General features: G+C 36.1%; 1 protein-coding gene across 5 annotated transcripts; it reads left to right on the top strand.

The window, feature by feature from the left end:
- The first annotated feature begins 76 nt into the window (after nucleotides 1-76).
- Nucleotides 77-5618, top strand: sp5a (Sp5 transcription factor a). 5 transcript variants are annotated; one of them, XR_015498758.1, is made up of 3 exons: nucleotides 77-271; nucleotides 2699-3841; nucleotides 4516-5618. XR_015498758.1 is itself a non-coding variant. In XM_087266045.1 (3 exons), exons 1-3 carry the CDS (start codon nucleotides 221-223, stop codon nucleotides 4995-4997), a joined length of 858 nt encoding a protein of 285 aa, XP_087122171.1. In that variant the 5' UTR covers nucleotides 77-220; the 3' UTR covers nucleotides 4998-5618. The 5 variants fall into 5 exon arrangements, 3 of the variants coding, with proteins under 3 accessions (XP_087122171.1, NP_851304.2, XP_087122172.1); XR_015498757.1 differs by having other exon boundaries at nucleotides 2699-3894; nucleotides 4536-5618; XM_087266045.1 differs by having other exon boundaries at nucleotides 2699-3455; nucleotides 4948-5618.
- Nucleotides 5619-15063: the final 9445 nt, after the last annotated feature.

Genomic DNA, 15063 nt, shown 5'->3' with positions numbered 1-15063 from the left:
ATAAATCTCACTCCTGACTGGCTGGCGGCCCACCAAAGTCCTTATCAAATCCAAAGAAGTGATCCTTCACTCCCTCAGATAGTCCGGGGATCGCTGGAGGAGAGGAAGCCGCGACAAGACCTTCAAGTCTTGCTGAACATTTCTTTCGCGTTTTTTTCTTGTGTGGAGGGGCTGCTTTTTTAAAACGCGGGAAGCTTGAGGAACTCGAGGAAGCGTTGCCATGGCAGCTGTGGCTGTGCTGAGGAACGACACACTACAGGCGTTTCTGCAGGTTGGTCAAAAGTTTGCGATTTTGGTGAAAATGTGCTTCGCGAGACGCTAAAACCGCGGATAAAGCAGATTTCGAGGATTTGTTTGAGACTGGTTGTTTTAAAATACACAAACTGCCGCCAACCAGCCGTTTGTTGTTTTTATTTAACGACTTTTTTTTAAAAAATATGATTTCATATTGAATGTACAGCCGTTAATAAGCCCGCGAGAACTGTGAGGATTCGTTTTTATTGAGAGTTATTACTGAGAGTTTTTAAATCAACTGGAACCTTATAGTAAAGTGTTACCCATAAATAATAATAAATGCATGTTGAGTGTTTCATATTCAATGTAACTAACAGCAAATGTGTGACTGTGAAAACTCTGAGGAGGATTTCATCTGAACTAACGTTACGTTTTATTTTGAGTTTCCTAATCCGGTTTTTAGTTACTTCATGCTAGAATTTTAAGTTAAAATGTGTATTATATAGTATTAATTTGTCAGAGTTTACTGTCGATGAACATCAGTAAAGTGTATTGTTCAATCTTTGTTCATGTCAGTAAATACATTAACTAATGGGACCTTATGGTTAAGTGTTACCTATTAAATAATATTAAAAGTTGAGTGTTTCATATTCAATGTCCAGCAAATGTGTTACTGCAAAAGCTGTGAGGAGGATTTCATCATTTAATTTTAATTGAGAGTTATTACTAAGAGTGTTCATATCAACTGGAACCTTGTAGTGAAGTTTTACCCATTAAATAATAGTAAATTCAAGTTGAGTGTTTTATATTCAATGTAACTTACAGCAAATGTGTGACTGCGAAAACTGTGAGGAAGATGTCATCGCTTAATTTTAATTGAGAGTTAATACTAAGAGTTTTCAGGTCAACTGGAACCTTATAGTAAAGTGTTACCCATTAAATAATAATAAATTCAAGTTGAGTGTTTCATATTCAATGTAACTTGCAGCAAATGTGTGACTGCAAAAATTGTGAGGAGGATTTCATCTGAACTACATTTAATTTTGATTGAGAGTTATTACTGAGTTTCCTAATTCGGTTTTTAGTTACTTCATGCTTGAATTTTAAGTTAAAATGTGTATTATATAGCATTAAATGGTCAGAGTTTACAATCAATGAACAAAAGATAAGTGTATTGTTCAATCTTTGTTCATGTCAGTAAATACATTAACTAATGGAACCTTATTGTGAAGTGTTACCCATTAAATAATAATAAATACAAGTTGAATGTTTCATATTCAATGTCAAGTAAACGAGTCACTGCGAGGACTGTGCGGACTATTTCATCCTAACTATGTTTAATTTTATTGAGAGTTATGACTAAAAGTTTTCTAATTCGATTTTCAATTACTTCATGCTAGAATTTTAAGTTGAAAGGTGTATTATATAGCATTACTTGGTCAGAGTTTACAGTAATGTGTCATTAGTTGATTTACATATTTATTTACTAAATTATTGAAATCTAAATGCTCGTTAACATTGAGTTATCATGAACTATCAATGAACAACAAATGAGTGTATTGTTCAATCGTTTTTCATGTCAGTAAATACATTAACTAATGGAACTTTCTTGTAAAGTGTTACCCATTAAATAATAGTAAATTCAAGTTGTGTTTCATATTCAATGTAACTTACAGCAAACGTGTGCAGTTATGAAGCCAGCGAGAACTGTGAGGAGGATTTCATCGTAAATACATTACATTTTTTTTATTTTTATCAGGAGTTGTTAGTGAGAGTTTTCTAATTTTATTTTCAGTGACAGCTCAATTAATTAAACTGGTACTTGCTGCTTCATGTTGGAGTTTTAAGTTAAATTGTGTATATATAGCATTAATTGGTCAGAGTTTACAATGAGGTTTCATTAGTTAATGTATTTACTAATAATTAACAATACTGTTCAACATTTACTAAATTATTGAAATCTAAATGCTTGTTAACATCACTGTGAGTTAATACGAACTAATGAACAGCTGTATTTTAAGTAACTAATGTTTAAAAAAATTGAGTATAAATACTGTAATAAATGTATTGTTTGTTGTTTTTTTAAGTAAATGCATTAACTAATTGAACCTTACTGTTTCTGTATTCAAGTTGTGAGGTTTTAAGCAGTGCTTCAGTGGCAGATTTTCACATTTTATCCACTTTTTTGCTTAAAAATATCTATTAAACACATTTAAGCAGTGCATCTTAAGTAATCCATATGCAAACAAGCAGTTCTCTTCTAGTTTGTTCAATGGCTCATTTCAAAATATATACATATCAATTAATTTGCTTTATAATCTCTTTTAAAAAAGTAAAATTTCCTATTTTGTTGAACCAGATCTGTCGAAAGTTCCCCAAAAAGTTAAAGCTGATGTTTTGTTTTGTTTTTCTCAAACATCCGTCACATTTGAATGTTTAAACACAGCTCTCTCTTCTGCTCCAGGATCGCACTCCGAACTCCTCTCCGGAAAACAGCAAACATTCTCCTCTGGCACTTTTAGCAGCGACGTGTAACCGGATCGGTCACCACCACGGATCCACTCCCACGGACTTTATTCAAGTTCCCTACGACACCACCCTCGGCTCCCCGTCACGGATTTTCCACCCATGGAGTAATGAGGCCAATCATCAATCCACGCTTTCCAGCAACCCTTCCTTTGGACTATCCTCTAAATCTCACCTGCAGAGCTCCTACGCGTCCCACCATGAGCTCCCACTGACCCCTCCGGCAGATCCTACATATCCGTATGATTTCTCTCCGGTTAAGATGTTGCCATGTTCAATGCAATCTTTACAGTCCACCTGCCCGCCGACTTATGTACCTGCGGTTACCTACGCAGCACCTGCCCCCATCCCTCCAGCCATGCCTAGCTTTGTCCCGGGACACTCAGGCCTGGTGCATCAGCAGCAGAGACAGCTATCCCCAAATCCAGGGGAGGATATACCATGGTGGAGCCTTCAGCAAGGGAATCCTGTAGCCCATTCGGTGCACCCACACCGCTTCCCCATCCAAAGAGGCTTAGTGTTGGGACACACAGATTTCGCACAGTACCAAACTCAAATCGCAGCCTTGCTGCACACCAAATCTCCGCTGGCTACCGCCCGGCGCTGCCGGAGATGCAGATGTCCGAACTGTCAGTCGTCCAGCTCTAGTGATGAGCCCGGAAAGAAGAAACAGCACATCTGCCACATCCCCGGATGCGGGAAGGTTTACGGTAAAACATCCCACCTGAAGGCGCACCTGCGCTGGCACTCAGGAGAGAGACCCTTCGTGTGTAACTGGCTCTTCTGCGGGAAGAGTTTCACCCGGTCAGATGAGTTACAGCGGCACCTGCGGACACACACCGGCGAAAAACGCTTTGTGTGTCCGGACTGCTGTAAAAGGTTCATGAGGAGCGACCATTTGGCCAAACACGTCAAGACGCACCAGAACAAGAAGAGCAAAAGTCACGACAAAACCTCCGATTATGTGAAAAGAGAAGATCTGAGACCCGTGTAGAAGACTCAGACGACCATATAGACTAGTGCAATATCATCTTCAGGATCCTAATCAAGTCTAAAAGAAAAAAAAATTGTTTATTTTCTAGTGCTGGGCAAAGATTAATCGCGATTAAATCACATCCAAAAGTTTATTTTGACATAATATTCTAATGAAGTTTATTTGTATAGTGCATTTCACAATAATTATTGTGTCAAAGCAGCTTTACAAAGGTATATAAGTTTATATATTATTATTATATTAGTGTGTACACAGTTGAAGTCAGAATTATTAGCCACCCCCCCCCCCCCCCCCTTTGATTTTTTTTCTTTATTAAATATTTCCCTAATGATGTTTAACAGAGCAAGGAAATTTTCACAGTATATCTGATAATATTTTTTCTTCTGGAGAAAGTCTTATTTGTTTTATTTCGGCTAGAATAAAAGCAGTTTTAAATTTTTTAAACTCTATTTTGAGGACATAATTATTAGCCCCTTTAAGCTATATATTTTTTCGATAGTCTACAGAACAAACCATCGTTATACAATAACTTGCCTAATTACCCTAACCTGCCCAGTTAACCTAATTAACCTAGTTACGCCTATAAATGTCACTTTGAGCTGTATAGAAGTGTCTTTAAAATATCTAGTCAAATATTATTTACTGTCATTATGGCAAAGAAAAAATAAATCAGTTATTAGAAATTAGTTATTAAAACTATTATGTTTAGAAATGGGCTGAAAACATCTCTCCGTTAAACAGAAATTACGGAAACAAAAAAGGGGGGGCTAATAATTCTGACTTCAACTGTATGTGATGCACATATTTATTCAAAAAACAAAACTAAACAAAACAATTTTGTTTCATAGATATTTAAATGTATATATAATTTGTATCATTGTAATCTAAATATAAATAAGGATTTTCTTAAATATACACATGCCTGTGTGTATTTATATATACATAATAAATGTACTCAGTAGGGTGGACTGGGACAGTGTTTTCACCTGGGAAAACTAATGTACTGCAGGTGTGTGGCGATCAGCAAGTTAAGCGGGGAGAGCAGGCCAGATTTGCAGTGGCAGGTCAGATTAACCATCAGACTACCTGGAAATGTACCCGGTGCTCCCTATGGGCAGTCCGCCCCCAGCACAGTACACATATTTGAATTACGTCAAAACCTTCACCTTGGAATGCAATTAATTTTTGCCCAGCACGTTTGTCAGACTTGACTGCGAGGTTGTTTGTTTTTGGGGACTTGTAAATAAAATTTTCAAGTCTTTCTCAGTTCCTAAAGGAACCCTTGGGGGGGAGGAGGACGAGCTTCCCACCCCTGAGCTACTCAAAACGCTAACAAGTTCAAGCTTGTGTTAAAGATCTCTGTCTTCGGTGGAAGATTTCGTTACTCTGTAAATATATATCGATAGCTTTTGTTGAATGAAAGTGTCAGTTTTCGCTCCTTGTGGGGTGTTTTTAGCATGCTATAATTGAAAAAAAACTCTCTGTTTAACTCTCAAAACTGTGTAAAAAAAAAATAAAGATTATGATCTGTACATGCGCATTCATACAGAAGAGAGACGGAGCTATTCAAAGTACATAGATTTATTTTTTAAAGAGGAGAAATGCTTATTAAATTGATGTCAAAGTTCGAGTTTTGTAGTGTGTGTGTGTGTGTGTGTGAGAGAGAGAAGCTGGACAGAGAAACGGTGAAACTCTGTCTGTGATTGAGTGAAATGTCCCGAATGAAGCACTGTGAGATCCATCAGTTGTTAGGATATGTAGAGTTCTCATGTTCAGTTCAAAGGACAGGTTTTTTTTACATACATTATATGGTTTTAAGAACAGGCAGCAAAAAAAATGACAATAAAGCAAACATTAACAGAAATCAGTGGTATTCTGCATTTATTTATTTTAAATAGTGTCATCAGTATTTGATATTGGATGAAAAATGCCCGTACACTGTAAAAACCGCAACAATCAATGTGTTGGGACAACATGAAGGAATTAAGTTAGCTTATTAGTTTTTACAAATTTAAGCAGATTGAACATAAAACAATTAAGTTGTCCCCAAAAAACTCATGAATTGGGTTGTTTAAGCTCGTTTTAAATAAGTAGTTTGAACAAACTGCAAGCGTCATTTTTTGAGTGCACTGTAAACAAATGCAGGCTTCCACACCATTCATGTTGTCTCAACACAAATCGATTTAGTAAACAACACTTTTAACAAATCTATGTGGATTGAACATAAAAAAGTTAGTTGTGTTAATGAAATGAAATCTCAAGAATTGAGTTGTTTCAGCTAATTTTAAATAAGTAGCTTGAACGAGCAAAAAAAAATATATATATATATATATTTTTTTTTTTTTTTTTTGGAGTGTGTGCAGCATTTTGTGAATTATTAAAATCCAAAGTTGCTCGTTAACAGTAAACTGTGAAAAAAAATACTGGTTGACATTTAAGATATTTAAGCTGAATCAGATTACCCTTTGGTGTCTATTGACCTTATATTACTTGAGTCACTTATAAAATTAAGTTAGAGCATGATTAACCTTTATAAGTTACAATATACAGTAAGTTTAATAAGTTACAATGAGCTGAAAACATGTGCTGTCAGGACAAATTGATCATATAACTTTTCACAGTGGTTAACGCACCGTTAAAATGAAGCAACAACTAATTACTTTATTTTCATTATTAAATGTTAATAAAACTACACTGCAAAGAATTGCTTTTCTTACTACAGTTTTTTGTCTTGTTTCTATTCCATATATAAATAAAATACTTCGATCAAGAAGCATTTGCCATAGAGATGTAAAAAGTGTTTTTGTTTTTTTTTTAAACAAAAAAGTAGTTTATTTTTCCTTAAAAGAAGCTAAATAATCTGCAAATGGTGTAAGCAAAATAATACTTTTTAGGTTTGAAATAATATTTGACTCCCAATTTGCAGATTATTTTGCCTTTTTTTTACCTAATTTTGACTTATTATTTAGACAGATTTTTACTTGTGCAATAAATGCTTCTTGATTTAAGAATTTGTTAGATATTTGGACTAGAAACAAGAAAAAAATTGCAATGTATTAAATCTATTATTGATAATTTCTTCATTTTAGTAAAAACATTTAAGCGAATTAACTTATAGTTATTATTGTAAACTGATGAGTAATATCACACTCGTAGCAGTAAGATATGGCTTTATATTGGCACATGTGGGAGGTGTGCATGGCGGCCGAGTGTCTTAGTGTCCCACTAGTGACAATACAAAGCCATATCTTTCCTCCGGGTGCTCTGGTTTCCTCGACAGTCCAAACACATGCGCTATAGGTGAATTGGATGAACACGGGATGGATAAACAACAAACAAAAGCCAAAACTTGATCAAAAGTACAATCAAAAGTAACACTTGCAACTAGATTTTTCTACAACACCAATTGCCAAACAACATGCCAACCAACTCGCTCCTAGCTCCACGCCTGTTCTACTTTTTAAAAGATGCCCTGGGTCACTCCAACCAATCCCAGGGTATGTCGCCGGTGTAATTAGGGCGGGATCTGTAGAGAGGGAAAGAGAAAGAGCACACAAGGGGGAAAGAGAGACGCATACTCCTATGAACGCAACACCCCCACCCATAAAAGTCAAAAGCTCATTTCGGCAATTAGCATCAGAGAAACAAACAATATCAGAAAGAGCATTGGCAATAGGATTTTCTGTACCCTTTTTTGGAGGATGTCAATGTTACAACCCTGGACTACTAATGACCACCTCATTAGCCTCTGGTTGGAGTTGGCCATGCACTGGAGAAAAACCAAAGGGTTGATGTCAGTGTAAATTACGACAGGTAAGTTGCTACCACCCTCATATATTTCAAGTAATGCTAGGGCCTGTTTATCGTGCTGTAATGCTGCTGTGTCTTTGAAAATTTTATTTTTGAAAAATAACACACAGGGTGGTCAGCTTCGTTTACCCCTTCCTGGAGCAGCACTGCCCCAGCATCCATGCGCTGACATCCACCTTAATTTTAAAACCGTGAGTAAAGTCAAGGGCAGAGAGAACTGGGGCACTACACAAATATCTTTGGCCGCACTGAAAGCAGTCACATTTTTGGTCCCACACAAAATCTTTGGACCCACTTAACAGGGGAATCAGGTGAAGTTTTTACAGGATCTCTTGTAGTGGCCGACCATGCCCAAGAAGTGATGTAACTCTCGTTTGGTGGTGGGGGCAGGGACATTACCAATAGCCTCCACTTTGGCTTCAACTGGGCGCACCTGTCCTTGTCCGACCTGTTTAAGTGACCACTGCTTTAGCGAACTTACATTTTGTTTAAACAAAAGTTAATAAGTTAATAAGGCTTCAGCCGAATGGGTAAAAACTAAAAGTGGGGTGTTCATGTGGTCATTCCAAGGTTTAAAATAAATCACAACATCATCAAGATATGCCTTGCAGTTTGTAACACTAGATAACACTTTCTGCATCAACCTATAAAAGGTTACTTGAGCGTTTCGCATCCCGAAGGCCAAAATCGTCTATTGCAGAAAGTTGCAAACACAGAAATATCTGAAGCACGCCGCGTCAGTGGCACCTGCCGGTAACCCTTTAATAAATCATGCTTTGTCACAAACGAAGCAGCACCAATGCGATCGATACAATTCTCCATTCTGGAAAAGAGTCTGGCCTGGTCACACTGTTCACTTTCCTGTAATCTGCACAGAATCTGTACAATCCATCGGACTTGGAGACCAACTGGCACGGTGAGCTCCACAGGCTGCACCTGGAAATCGCTAGAGCATTCGTAAGCTGGTAATCTTGGGGGCTCGTCCGGGATATGTTTCAAGGGGATGAACTGAAATAAGTGACGGACCCAGCTGGGATTTACTTATCATGCAGTGACTATTGGTCAGTGAAGCTGTAGGTGACCTGAAAGGTAAGTGTTTTGTTTATTTTCTCAACCAGATTACATGATTTCTTTGAATGTTTGCATATAATTAGCCTAAATAAACTGACAAGAAACTGCGAAATGTACACAAGATAGCTAAAGTAACTTAATATCCTCAATTAAGCATAATATCAAGGTTAAATACTCAAATCAGTCATTGGGTACACACAGTACACATTTGTACCATATGGGTGAGTAAATGCGGCTGAAGTGTGATTTAGTGCGTTTATGCTATGAGTATGTCTCCAACATTTATTAGATTTGCTAGGAATATTTATGAATGTCTCCGATAGACTTGTGGAGGAGACCGCGGCATTAATGCTTCCTGAAGTAAAGTGAAACAGCTATAAACTCCAGCAAGATAAAGTCATTATATGCAGAGCCAGAGACCTTTATCTATGAATAAAGTATAATTATGGAAACTGTTCATCATAACTGAAAGCTTTGCCGTGTTTGCTGGCCTCACGCACCTGTCAGTCAGTCAGCACGTCACCTTGAAAGGTTAAACAGAACACACAGCACTACTACGATCACAGAAAAGTTTGCGCTGTTATTATTCCCTTACCTTTTAATATGTTTTCGGTGCGATTTTAATCCGCTTTTTAAAAAACAATTGAATATTTTGAATAAGAAGCTGTAATGTAGCCGTGGCGGGATGAATTTTGGTGTGGCGCACCGCCACGGAAGAATGAATGTAGCGGAAACCATGCCTGATATGAAATGAGAACTGCAGAGTCCAGCATTTTTCCTCACTCCATTCAGCTCCCTTTTAGCCAAAGACGTCTGCGGTTGGCATTAAAAGCAGTGTGGTGTACGGTAAAAGTTAAGTTTTCGACACAACATGTTTGCTATTGCAACCGGGAACCCCTGTGATGTCATGTGTGATGTAGGTTGGTAATCCATTCATTCATTCATTTTCTTGTCGGCTTAGTCCCTTTATTAATCCGGGGTCACCACAGCGGAATGAACCGCCAACTTATCCAGCAAGTTTTTACGCAGCGGATGCCCTTCCAGCCGCAACCCATCTCTGGGAAACATCCACACACGCATTCAAACACACTCATAAACTACGGAAAATTTAGCCTACCCAATTCACATGTTCCGCATGTCTTTGGACTGTGGAGAATCCGGAGGAAACCCACGCGAAGGCAGGGAGAACATGCAAACTCCATACAGAAACGCCAACTGAGCCGAGGTTTGAACCAGCGACCTTCATGCTGTGAGGCGACAGCACTACCTACTGCGCCACTGCCTCGCCCTTGGTAATTCATATATACCTTTATTTCTGAGAGTGTAATGAAAAATTTATTTGCATATCTTCATTTCACTTTTTAATTGTTAAAACGAGGTCAAAATAAATCGAAAATAAGAATATTATAAAATAAATATAGCTATTCAGGCTTTTTTAGTAGGCTTATGGTAAAAGGAAAACAACACAATTAGCCAACTTTATTTCTATTGTTGTCTTTCTGATCAAAATGTGCATTTGTTGTTGGAATTTGCATCGCGTTTGCTGTTTGTATTGTGACGATTTGAAACACGTCAAACCAATGAAGACAACGAACGCTGTTTTCTTGAGTTGCAGCACGTTAAACTCTCTCGGCCACCTTACAAATAGCCCTTTATTAGGTGACAAACCACTTACCGAGGGATCTGCCTTTTCAGCTCCTATAAGTGAGCTGTGTGAATATGGTGAATCCCCCTGGGCTGCTGGTTTTGTGGTCCGGCTATCACAGCAGCACATGTGGCTCTGATGGAGGGGCTGCTGCAGGGAGTGTGTGCATGTGTGTGTGTGTGTGTATGTGTGTTTAAGCCTCACCGTGACCTGATCTGAATGCCACACTCTGATCTGCCTTTGATGTCAGTCTGTTGAAAGTCTGGCAGAATCAGTCATTTAGACACACATACTTAAGCATGCATATACTTCAAATCTAACACGTGCTTGTTTATTTTAGAGTATTAAGGGTGGGAAATAAATAAATAAATATGTCTTACCCCTCGCAAGGCCTAGAGTAGCTGAGCATCAAAGGTTGTTCTGGGTGTAAGAGCATCGTTTACGGGATCGAGTGGAGAGATTATTACATGTTTGCCTCGTTTTGTGTTTGTCTTCGCTTTATTTTCATTACAACACATTCTGTTGAACACTGAGGAGTCGGATGTTGTAGTGTATTGTTGTTTGACTGGCTGACTTGCTTTTCAAAAGTGCTTACTAATAAAACACACTTTAATTAAGACATCACACTGTATACAGGGTTGGTAAGACTTTAGTTTAAGTATCAGTTCTGACTATTAATTATTACCTTAATTATTACTATTAGGCTTATTACCTGCCTATTGTTAATATATTGTCTGTTCATTAGTACTTTTAGAGTATATATTCACCTTGATGTTATTTTAGATCCCTTATCCTACCTAATACCTAACTCCAACAACTATCTACCCTAATAACTATTAATAAGCAGTGAATTACGTTTTATTTTTATTTAATTTTTTATGGGGGGGGGGGGGGGGGGGCTAAAGTTATACCTAATGGGTTGTTAATAGCAGAATTGTACCTTAAAATAAACTGTGACCCAACATTGTTATCTACAGTTAAAGTCATAATTATTCACCCCTTTTTTAATTCTTTTTTCTTTTTTAAATATTTCCCAAATGGTGTTTAACAGAGCAAGGAAATTTTCACAGTATGTCTGATAATATTGTTTCTTCTGAAGTAAGTTTTGTTTGTTTTATTTCGACTAGAACAGTGGTTCTCAAACGTTTTTCATCAAGTACCACCTCAGAAAAAAAATTGTCTCTCCAAGTACCACCAAAATGAGCAGTATTGAAATACAGTAGAGCAGTAGGCCCAGTAAAGCAGCTACAACTCTGCACAGTTAAAAAAAAATGTGGCAGATTACATCAGAAATATAGGCTATATGTCATAAATGACATATTATATACATAATTTTTGATCAATTTTGATATGTGTGTAGCATGTACATGACATATTTCATTTCTCCGCGTACCACTAGAAGGAAGCCTGCGTACCACTAGTGGTACACGTACCACAGTTTGAGAACCACTGGACTAGAATAAAAGCAGCTTTTAATTAATAAATTGGGAATAAACAAGAGGACTAATAATTCAGGGGGGGGGGGGCTAATAATTCAACTGTATATATATATATATATATATATATATATATATATATATATATATATATATATATATATATATATATATATATATATATATATATATATATGTGCATTTTAAGGATTTAAAAATAGTAATCTGCAATTGGAAGTATGCTGTCTTATGATCAACAGGCTAAAGCAATGGTTAGCCAATCAAAATTCAGATCCTTGGCTTTTTAAATTAAAACTTTTATTGTAAATTGTGGTGAAATTCGGGAAATCTTACAAGTTCCCCTGTGAAAATCAAACATTAAACATGAACATAAACATGGTATAGCATGAACAAACAGTGAACAATACATTTAATACAGAATTCATTAATCTTTGGTAGCGTTAGTTTATGAAACACATAGTTTTTTCATGTTAATTAACTATTGTTAACAAGCACAACTTTTAATTTAAATCCTGTATTAGTAAACGTTGAATAAATGCTGTACAAGATTGTTTATTTGTGCAATAAATACATAACCTAATATTAAATAACGGCCCATTATTTTAAAGTGTTAATAGCTCCATTTATTTATATATTGCGACATTGATTACATCTGTTAATGAATTATATCACTAAATAATCTTAAAGCTATGAAATTAACAATAATATCATCACTGTGTTAGGATTATCACTTAAAAACTGTGAGCTCTTGACTCAATAAATAGGCCTACAAATGATTAAAAAAGTATAGGATATAGCCTATCAATCAATAAATAACTACGTTTATATTTACATTTTGCTCGACATGTATTTGATGTGTCCAGGTTTTATGTTCTTGATGACTTAATTTGCATGCCGAAAGCAGCCACTAGTTCCTGAGTGCGTTTAGCGAACAGCTATTAATATTCCAGCGCCATCTTGTGTCGACTTGTTTGTTCGTTTGAGATTAAATTAATTCACCCCAAAAAAAATTGTCATCGTTGACTCATCCTTCATTTGTCCCAACCTTGTTTTAGCTTCTTTATTCTGATTAACACAAAGGAAGATACTGAAGAATATTGGCGGGGGGGGGAAAGGCATTAGTGTTTTGTTGCGTTTTGTTTATTTGTACAGAGACCAATGTTTGACCAGTGTTGGGGAGTAACTAGTTACATGTAACAGTGTTACGTAATTTAATTACAAAATAAAAGTAACAGTAATTAGTTACAGTTACTGAGAAAAAAATTTGTAACTAAATTACAGTTACTTGTGAAAATGTTAAAGATTACAAATGGGATTACATCCAAATATGTTGAATAATGTTAATCTGTTGCTTTGACTGTTTTTGATATGCATAATGCCTTCTGATAAGGCCATTTATAAAAGAGCAGCTATTCTGATGCTTTTGATTTGTTTGATTAGGTCACACCCGCTCAGTGTAAATGCTTGAAAATGATTTAGCTGAAAATATCCATTAGAAAACTAAAATTAATCAAAAAGTAATCAGATGTAATAAGTTACTTTACTTTTATAAAGTAATCGAAAAGGTACACTACTTATTACATTTTAAATAGGGTAATTTGTAATCTGTAATCTATTACATTTCCAAAGTAACCTCCCCAACACTGTGTATGACGTGCTAGGGTAGCTGTTTTGGTAGTAGTTTGGTAATCAGTGGGCTTCAATGAATCAAATTTATAATTCGTCACCTTAGAACTATAAGGTTCTATCTGACATTTTTGTCAAAATTGAGTTCTTGACATTTTTAGTTAATGTCAACTTATTTATATTATGGGATGTTTTTTTTTCTATACGTTGTTTCAATATTAAAACTTTTTATTTAAAAACCTAATATTACACACATGTTTGCAATAGAATGCAAAATCTTTGAAGCTCATTATCTCTAAATCATTCAGTGCAGATAGAACCTTATGATTCCAAGATGACGAAATGTATTTAAATGACATCTAATTACAGTGTTTTGAAGGACATTTAGTGACTATTTTGATGGTTAATGTAGGTCAAACTATTCCAATTATGTGTCAAATGTGTCTTTTTCGAGGCTACATGCAAATATAAACACTTATTTTACAAGAAAAATGCTTTTTAATACTTGAGATGTCTTTCAATGCTCTGGAACTGTCAGTTTCAGTCTGTTGAATATTTTTCCTAGCATTGATTTATGCGATTCATACAATGGTATGAATTTTGGGGGGTTAAACGTATATTTATATTATACAGTTTTAATTATTAATATTTAAGATGAGAGATTAGAGAAAGCTATGTCTTACTGTTAAAGGACTGACACCCCACAGATCTTGTTTTGATGTCAATTGGGGGGGGGGGGGGGGGGTCAATCCCCCCAAATCCTCCTGTAATTTGCACGTACCCTGCATATAATATCACATCATCCTAAATGGTTGCATTTTTCCCCAATTTGCTTCAGAATAACTTTGTGTTTAACAGAAGAAAGAAGCTCATAAAATGTTTGAGTGTGTGTAAATGGCATCCCTTTAAAATCGCTCATTGTTTTCTTCTTCTAATATCACACCATTTAAAATATTATGGCTTTTCATCTCTTTTTACCTGTGTTAAGCTGATTTACGTTGTAAATCTCTATAGAAAGATGAATTTGATTAAATTTAATCACACAATTAGTTTATCGTGGCGGTTCATTCCGCTGTGACGGCCCCTGATAAAGGGACTAAACCGAAGGACATTGAATGAGTGTGATGAATGAATGCGTGATGCACAACACGAAACACTAAACTAGTCATCTGAAGACCATTAAACAGAAAATGGTTCTATACAAGGGGTTTAATGTTCTTATTTTTTATTTTTTAAAGAAAACATCTCTCTTATCAGTGAACCACCGGGGGTTGATAAATGTTTGGTGTGTTTTTTAGCTGGAGATCCTCGCAGAGGGAGCTGTCCAGTGCTGAAACACTGTCCGACATGTCATATGAAACTAGAATCTATCTATTCTGATGAATTCAGTCGTTTCAAATCACACAAAGGACATTTAGGCGGAAATAATGTTTAAAAAAACCCTATTTGCTTAATCTGAAACGGTGAGGAGCACCGCATATGGCAAGCCGTTTTGACATTTAGTCAAAAGCCCTTACTAGTAGCTATATTGTCATGCCACTAGTGCTTATTTTTAGATACTAGTATATTTTCCATTAAGTACTAGTACTTATTCATTAGATACTAGTGCTTATGAAATAGGTACTGGTACCGATTCATTAGATACTAGTATTAAATAGATACAATTATTGATTTGTGTAGTATTTATTTATTAGACACTA

Source organism: Danio rerio, chromosome 9 (assembly GCF_052040795.2).
Source record: "Danio rerio strain M-AB ecotype USA chromosome 9, GRCz13ab, whole genome shotgun sequence".
Classification (NCBI taxonomy): domain Eukaryota; kingdom Metazoa; phylum Chordata; class Actinopteri; order Cypriniformes; family Danionidae; genus Danio; species Danio rerio.
Note: the sequence above shows the minus strand (reverse complement) of the source record. Positions and strands in the feature narration are given on the sequence as shown.